This window comes from Mytilus californianus, unplaced genomic scaffold (assembly GCF_021869535.1).
Source record: "Mytilus californianus isolate M0D057914Y unplaced genomic scaffold, xbMytCali1.0.p SCAF_2, whole genome shotgun sequence".
NCBI lineage: Eukaryota > Metazoa > Mollusca > Bivalvia > Mytilida > Mytilidae > Mytilus > Mytilus californianus.
Genome location: NW_026262668.1, coordinates 7,258,498 through 7,267,359, shown reverse-complemented (window position 1 = coordinate 7,267,359; position 8,862 = coordinate 7,258,498). Strand labels below are relative to the sequence as shown.

Below are 8,862 nucleotides of genomic sequence, written 5' to 3'. Positions count from 1 at the left end.
TTTAGCATTTCCTCGTCTTATACCAAAAAAGAGGAACTACTTCGAAAAGAACGCATACATGAAGATACGAGGCTTAACATTTTGTAAACCAGACGTACGTTTTGTTTAAAATAGTTTCATCAGTGACACTCAATTCAAAAGTTAAAAAGGCCAAATACAGTACAAAGTTGAAGACAATGAGGGCCCAAAATGCTGAAATGTTTTGCCAAATAGGAGAATGGTTATCTATTCCTGGGGTAAAAAGAACCCATAATTGTTTAGATTGTATATGTTCATCATTATCCACTTGAAAATATGAGCAATAAAGAAGTGGCTTTTGAAAAATCGTAAGAATAAAAAGTTATTACCTTCATTTATCTTCATCTTTTCAAAAATAAAAACTTTCACTATTTTTTTAATTTGAATAAAACATTCCTGTCGGAGGCTTTATCTTCTTATTTGCCATGTTAACGTTTTAACGGGTCTATATTAGCCATTGCGAGATCGATTACAACGATTCATTAGAAATGAAATTAATAGAAAAAAGCTACAAAAAATTAGCAACTAACCAAAGGTCAACTATACTTGGGGAAGTTTCTAAAATGACCTGTAAATTATCAACGGAGTATTAAAAAAAAAGTATTTTATTAATCATCTCAGTACTGAAGCGCTGACTCCTGAACTGATCCCTGAAATATTCATTACAAAAATGCTTGTTTTTTGTAAGTACCATATATTTAAAAATATTTCATTTCAATCCTTGTGTTGTCAATGTTATAATATGGCATACCAGTTATTCGGTACTGGCCTTAAATAATATTGCTACAAGTTGGTAAATAAACTGTTTTCTGTCAAGTGAACCTTTTTTCTTTTGGTCCGTATTAATATATAGCGTTTTAAATACTTCGTTAATTTATAATTTGTTTTGCCCTGATATTGATCAATTGTTTTTTTTTCTTACAACGCTACATATATGTTTTAACTTTCAAAATAGAGTTGTATCATATTCTCACAATGGATTGTTAATTTTTGTAGCTGATTCTATTAATTGTATTTTTAATGGATCGTTATAAACGATCTCATAAAAGCTAAAATAGACATGTTAAACATGGTAAATGATAAAGCGAAAAGCCTCGGACAGACATGTCTGGTCTTATAAAAAAATTGTAAATTTTATTTTTTAAAAAGACGAACATAAAGGAATAATATAACTTTTTCTGTTTACGAATTTTCATATTGCATTTCTCTATTGCTTATATTTTCAAATGAAAGAAAATGTACACGTATACAATCTTAAACAGTTGTAGGTTCTTTCTACCCCATAAATATACTACCTTAGCTGTATTTGGCAAAATCTTTTGGAATATTGGGTTCTCACTGCTCTTTATTTAACCTTTTTCAATTTTTAGTTTCGAGCGTCACTGATAAGACTTTTGATGATGAAACGCACACGTCTTTTGTACAAGTATTTTGGCCTAGTATCTTTGAGTGTATTTCTTAGTAGTTCCTCTTTACAGGTATCAGACGAGGAAAAGTTCCGAGTAATAAAAATTAGGGTCCACGAGCGTACTAGTGTGATCTGATGCATGTCTTCTTCCAGTCTCCTGGTATTTCGACTCTATGCCTCGGTACTTGCATGAGAATTCGGATATTGTTATATTAAAATTTGCTGTAACAAAATTTAGAAAACTGTTTTGCGTTAATGAATATATCTCCCTTATGTTCCTTGTCCGACTTGTGCTATACGTTTTGTCTTTTTTTATTATCTATAAGCTCATCATTTTTTTAATAAGTTTTGGATTTTGAAATATTTCGACCATATGATGAGGCATGTATTGCCGAAATGCGCATTTAATGCAGTAAAATTGGTACCATTAATAATAATACTACTACTGGGTCAATACCTCTGCTGGTGAACTGTAAGTTCCCGCGGGTTTCACCAGCCCATTAGTAAGTACTTCGGAACTGGCATGAAAATACGGATATTGTGTTATTAAAATTTACATGTCACAAAATATTGAATTTTGTTTTGAATTTAGGAATATATCTCTCTAATGCAAAGCTTTGATTCCTTGCCCGGCTTTGCTTATATTTTTTTCTGTTTTTTTTATTTATAAGCCCTCCAATTTTTTAATAAGTAAGGATTTTCAAATATTTGGGCCTCGAGCATCACCGAAGACATTTATTGCCAAAGCTTTGGCATATATATGATGCTACGGGAAAATGTCAAGCATGGTCTTCCGTGTACTAGATTAAGGTAAACCAACGTAAAAACTTTCCACTTAGAAATCAAATGATCTGTGTATTTTGAATAGTCGATGAAGTGGAAGAAAAAAATGTCACAGCGATAAACGATATTCTATTAACCACATGTAATGCATTGTTCACAGGAAGATTGAAACTTGCACAAAAGTTATTTACATGCACTTCATGGTGTTTATGGTAACACATGGATCTGAACATACACTATATAAATAAACTGTAAATAAAAATCCCACATATCATTCAATATGGCTCAAGGAATATATGTTCTGCTCCTAGTGGTCATCGCTACAGGTAATTTTTCGTTATTTTTCCCTCACATTTGGTTACATATTATTCAGCATGGTTCGTGGAATATATTTTTGGTCCAAGATGTAATTGATTTGATGCATGCCATATTTTTCGTTTATCTATCACAACTTCATACGTAAAAGTCTTTTAAATTATACGTTTCGTATCCTTCAGATATTAAATTAATGTGCACACTGACTTAAATGTTCTTAAGTATGTAAGAATTACTTAATACTTTTTTTGATTAAAAAATTTCACACACAGCAGAACATTTTTTTCGATTTAGGAGGGGTTTTTGTGTTATGGTTATTTTACCGATTTGGGTATATTTTTGGCTACCGATATATACATTTAACAGGAATAATCCTCCTGTATTGTCTGATATTTCACACTTCCTTATTTGTCAAACAATAGATAGTAGTTATTTCAAACTTATTGAAATGCATATTCCTGAACCAATTTGTTTCAATATGCAAATATACCTTACACTGTTCATGGAAATTACATGTGGTTGGCTTTTGTTATAACAAATGTGGTTTCTTATTTTGAGAATTTTGGGTTTATGCATATCCTTGATAGTCACTTTTGAAATCGTTATCAGGTTTTTCCCGTCCCAGAGGGATAGAGAGTTGACACGTGTCGTTGAAGTCTTTTTAAGTTGAAATAATTGTCTGTTGATAATCGATATACTAGGCTATTGTCTCATTGACGTGTGCCTCATTTTTTGAGAAAAAAAACTTTTTACGATTTATTGGGGTTCTTCAACTTCAACTTATTTATCAATTTCAACTATAAATGCAAGGACACTCTTCTCGGTTTTTAAAACAACAAAAAATCAAAAATATACAATCAAACAAACATATATTTTATTTGACAATCACGTCGGTAAAAATGAGCAGAATAATTTCATACATAATACAAAACATGAAATAGAAATAAGTTAAACAAAGTACAACATGATGAGATTTGATTTTATTAACATTTAATACTGAAATATAGATGTCAGATATATGCATTTGTCTACGATTACAATACATATTTTCAACAGAAAAAAATATAATACAAACACGGACGGGAATTCCGGCAGAAAATCATTGTAATGAATAATTAATGTTTTTTTACAGTTGCTACATACGGGTATGACAGTTATCCTAAGAAGGTTCCTAGTGAGTAAAACATATCAATATTTTTTAAAGGCTTGTTAACGTCTTCGTCATTTGCTTTCTTGTGAAAAGTTGTCTCATTAGCAATCATACCGCATCTTATTTTTATATCATAATGATTAAGATTGCATACATATTCAAAGATAAAGAAAATGTATATTGAATCACATTATTTCCTGGATACTGAGTCTACTCATATATATCAATATATTATTTCATGACAGCATTTGAACCAATTGAAACATCGGTATATATGACAAATGTATAATGCAATAAAATCGTATTAAACTTTTACGAATAGGCCCTGCCATTTACAGAGGTGGGAACTACGGACTAGCATACTACAACAGATACAATGGATTTAAAATAAGACGGAGCATATTTTATTACAATGGAATAGGTAGGTCATATGAATATAACTGTATTATCTAACTATTGAATTATTTTTGCTTGAGTTATGAACGCTGGAATCAAAGAGTAAAAATAAATTCACATTGTAGTAGAGTAGAGTAATTTACCAGGTTAGGTGAAGTGTCTTCTTGTAAATAGTTAATTTTATGGGTTTTTTTTTCTCTTTTAAGCCAAAGTAATGTATGTTTGTAATTTTTTTGTTTGTGTTTCTTTGTATCTCTTTTTTATAACTCAAATTCGTAACAATTTATTTATGATAATCAAATGCTTGATGTAACATATACAATTGTGAAACATATATAGTATTATGTTTTCGAACTCTTCGATTAGTTTATTGTGAGTTTTAAATAAGACTGCAGGTATTGGTCTATTGAGAATACGGATATTGTTCACGAAACCCGAGCATACGGAAATTATTTATGAGGCACGAACAGACAGATATTATTCTTGAGACCCAAGCATACAGACATTGTTAATAAGGCATGAGCATACGGATGAGAGGCCTGAGGGGTTATTTTCGTTCTTCGTGATCGGCGCATTTTCGCTATCGTGATCCGTTTTTCTACAGATTTAATTTTTTTTATATTTTCGTGATCCGTGATCATGGAAATTTATTTTCTGTGAATCGTGATTGACAAAAAAATCAACTCGTGAATCGTGATGAGACCCCCCCCCCCCCCCCCATCAGGCCCCTCACGGATGTTGTTCATGAGACGAGAGCATACGGAAACTGTTAATGAGGCACGAAGAGACGGATATTGTTCGTGAGGCACGAGCATACCGATGTTGTTCATGAGGCACGAGCATAAGAATGTTGTTCATGAGGCACGAACAGACGGATATTCTTGATGAGATACGAATATACTGATATTGTTTGAGTTTGAATGTCGCTTTGGTATCCTTCGCCTCTCGTGTATAACTTTGCTTACTTGTCCGGGTTTATTTTCGGCCCTTATCTTCAACATTTTCAAAAGATGTATTATTTTCGACACTTTTTGCATAACTGTACAAACATAAATTGTCGAAATGCATATCTGGTGCAATTAATTTGGTATCATTAATGTTATTTAAGCACTTCCATTGATGTTTTTGTCTTTTTCGACTATCAGCCATAAATAAACTAACCATAAACTTTATAAAGTTCTGATTAAAGAAAGGTAAATTATATCCATCATAATGAGCCGTTAAAAGAAAAAGTTTACTGTAAACTCTGAAATTAACATTTTCCAGGTGAAATGCATGTTTTAAACAAGGATATGTTTTTTCCACTCTATGTCACTTAAATTTACAACGTTGTTTTGGCATTGTAAAATTTCTAGTTCAAATTTATCAACCTTCAATTGACAAACATGAAATTATTGTTGACCAGTTCAAAGTTATATGATAACTAGGAATATTTGATATAAAGTAACTTGAATGTTATTTGTCGTCCACTATCATTTCTTGAATAGTGATTTTATTGTTATTCACGATACTTTGTTTTAACATTTCATTTTAAGAGCACAATATATTTAACGTTAACCGTAATGAGACATTGGATGCACTAATTGTTTTCGTATTGGTTGCACATAAATCACAGGCACAGGTTATGTTTTTAATCATTTTGCTCAGATGTGTACAATAAATACCCCTTCACAATGGAATAAAAAATAATATCCCTATCCCCTAATTTTTTTTTATTATATTCATTTTATAGTCTTGTTATTTCATGGTACTTATTATATATTTTAGGATATAAATTAACCTGTAATAAGACACGTTTCTATCGACTTTGGGGCAGTTGTTATAGTAAAAACCACAGCAGAAGTAGATGTTTTAGACGATTCCTAAAGCAACGTCTTTTTGCAATATACAAAGGTAAATACTACAATAAGAGGAATATGGTAAACATCAATTCCATGCTATTTTTGTAGTAATCGAGGTATTATATGTGGCTAAACATATGTTCAAGACCATAACAATTCTCATAACCACGCCTGCTTCGATATTTTCTTACATATTATTACTTTTTGCTCTTCTTTATGGAGAAAAATGAATAAGATGAGGTATTTCGTTTGTTTTGTGACTCTCACTCAATCCTTTTCAGTTGAAATTTGAATTAACGGTGTATCAATTAATTTTGCCTCTTTCAAATGATAATGTTCTCTACAAATTATGTGAAAATTGAGATAGGTGCTTGTTTGGAAAAAATATTAAACGGAAAATACATGTTTCTAGATTTTTCTTCAAAAACGCGTGGAAAGAATTGTATGTTAATGTATAAATAATTGAGATATGGAAATGGGGAATATGTCAAAGAGACAACAACCTGACCAAAGAGCAGACAACAGCCGAAGGCCACCAATGGGTCTTCATCGCAGCGAGAAAATCCCGCAAAATGTTTTGTGAGATCTTCCCCTCCCCCTATACCTCTAGCCAATGTAGAATAAAGAAACACATAACAATACGCACAGTAAAACTCAGTTCAAAAGAAGTCCGAGTCCGATGTCAGAAAAGGATACAAAAGAAACTAAGCAAAATGACAATGATACATAAATTAACAAAGGACTACTAGCAGTTACTGACATGCCAGCTTCAGACCTCAATTGATTGAAAGATTATGTCTTCATCATATGAAAATCAAGTACAATCCCTCCCGTTAGGGGTTTAGTATCATACCATCATAAAATATATGAGAAGAACATAACCCGTATCATGCCAACAACTGGTTTTAGAATAAATGTGTATATGTTTGTTATAAAAATAATTTCGAATAAATAACTTGTACTATATTTAGAATTTATGAATTTGAAACGTTTGAGGAATATAATGGTTGTTTGGCGAAATATTTAATGCAAAGACCATACAAAATCATGACAAAGTAACATATTCTGTAACTTTTATTTTTTGATTCAGCTAACTCTTATCCATATAGACCGAAGAAGATTGTTCTCTACAAGAGAGCCAAAACATACTATAAAAGATAGAGATTCACTCACAAAAGGCAAGTTGTGATATTCATGAATAGTTCTGATAATTTCATTATGTTATACCTTTACTAAAATTCTGAAGACAAAAAAAATAACATTATTTCCTACAATGAAAATAGTACAGATTTGCAAAATAAATCATAGTCTATTATGTTTGAAATTTGTAAAAAACACATATTAGGTTGCAAAAGTATTTTTCTTAGTTGGTGTGTCTGAAGCGCATTTTTTAATAAATCTTCATCGGGAACGCTCTTAATCAAACATTTTAGAGCCGATGATGTACAAATACTTGAGAAGCTGTATTAACAAATTGGATCCATATAGCCAACCCTATTTTTGGTTCATTTTGCGTGAGAGATTTGGAATCTTAGTATCTGAGTTATTTCAAACATCAGCGTATAATTTGAGTTATCCATATTATAAATCATACACTCGGGGACTAGAAGACCATCAGCAACGGTATCAAGCCATTGCTGGAATATGGAAAGAACAATTCTTAAATTTTGTGCGTCTAAAACGTTTTGTTTTACTTTCATCTTTAACGCTCAAAACCTTTACCTCAAGGTGAAATTTTCTTGAGGAAGTTGGAACCTTGGTTTTTAATAATTTTTATCTTTTATTAATGTAAAATGAATGAAATGCACATTATAAATCATTTCAATGAAGAAGCACTGACCATACAGGTTGTTGATACACTCGGAGACTAAAAGTTCATAAGAAGTTTTATCCACCAAGTATTAGAAAAATTAAAGTAACTCTTCGTAAGCGTACATTTGTTGTGTCCGAAGCAATTTTCTGAAATAACCTTTATAAGAAACGCTTAAAACCCAAAATATGAAAGCCAAGGATGTAAAATGTTTGAGGAGCTTAATTTTTGTTTCTTTACAAGAGAACATAGAATTGCACTTACAATAGGAAATTCAGAAAAACAGATATCATTCTACATATGTCAGAAAAGTAGGGTAATATCTCACGGAATAGAGATTTAGGTTTAAAAAAGTTTATAAAAACAAATTTTTAAAATCAAGATCTATCATTGACATGAACTTCTAAATATTCATAACTTTTACAATTTATTAAAGTAAAAGTTCTTCTAAAATATAACGTTGCTAATCTTCATCCTTTTATTTTTAGGATAAACAGTATCCTGAGTGTATTATTTTTAAACGACGCTTTACATTGACCTCTTGTTTTTTTGCGATTGTAATGTTTAACCTCAATAAAACTACGTCTATATATATTAACTTTCTCTTATTCATTAATCCAATAAAAAATCAAAAACACATATACCTCTGCAAATGGAGGTTGTGAAGGGCAACCATTGCGAAAATCCAGTAAATACGAGGTATGCAAATTTATATTTTACGTATTTTCGATGGGAATGAATTTGCCTTATTTGACCGAAATTGGATTTCTAGCGTACACTCTCTCGACATTGACAAGAAGTTCCAGGAGCTGGTGTAGTTGAATTGTTGTTGTATTCTTCTATCTTCAATGATATCCGTTTCTGAATCTAAAATATGGACAAGCTTATCATATGTATTGCTTGATGACTATTTCTTTCGTTCATGACGAAGTCTTATATTAGTTTGTTTGCCATACATCTTGCTACATATATCGTATTAAGAATCGTTTTAAGTGAACATGCTTTTTCGAAACTTTTTTTTCTCTTTCTTGTGGTATATGCATTCTTGTAATTCCGGCATTGAAATGTGATTCAGGAAAATAAAGCTTGAAATACCACCTTACAGTGTATATGTACATCAAATGGCGTCATTTTGTTTAAC

The 8,862-nt window shown here is 31.2% G+C and overlaps 1 protein-coding gene across 1 annotated transcript; it reads left to right on the top strand.

Annotated features, from left to right (window-relative positions):
• Positions 1-2,476: 2,476 nt before the first annotated feature.
• Positions 2,477-8,313, top strand: LOC127729192 (uncharacterized). The gene is made up of 6 exons (XM_052236880.1): positions 2,477-2,535; positions 3,657-3,698; positions 3,997-4,095; positions 5,838-5,963; positions 7,002-7,089; positions 8,210-8,313. Exons 1-5 carry the CDS (start codon positions 2,490-2,492, stop codon positions 7,070-7,072), a joined length of 384 nt encoding a protein of 127 aa, XP_052092840.1. The 5' UTR covers positions 2,477-2,489; the 3' UTR covers positions 7,073-7,089; positions 8,210-8,313.
• Positions 8,314-8,862: the final 549 nt, after the last annotated feature.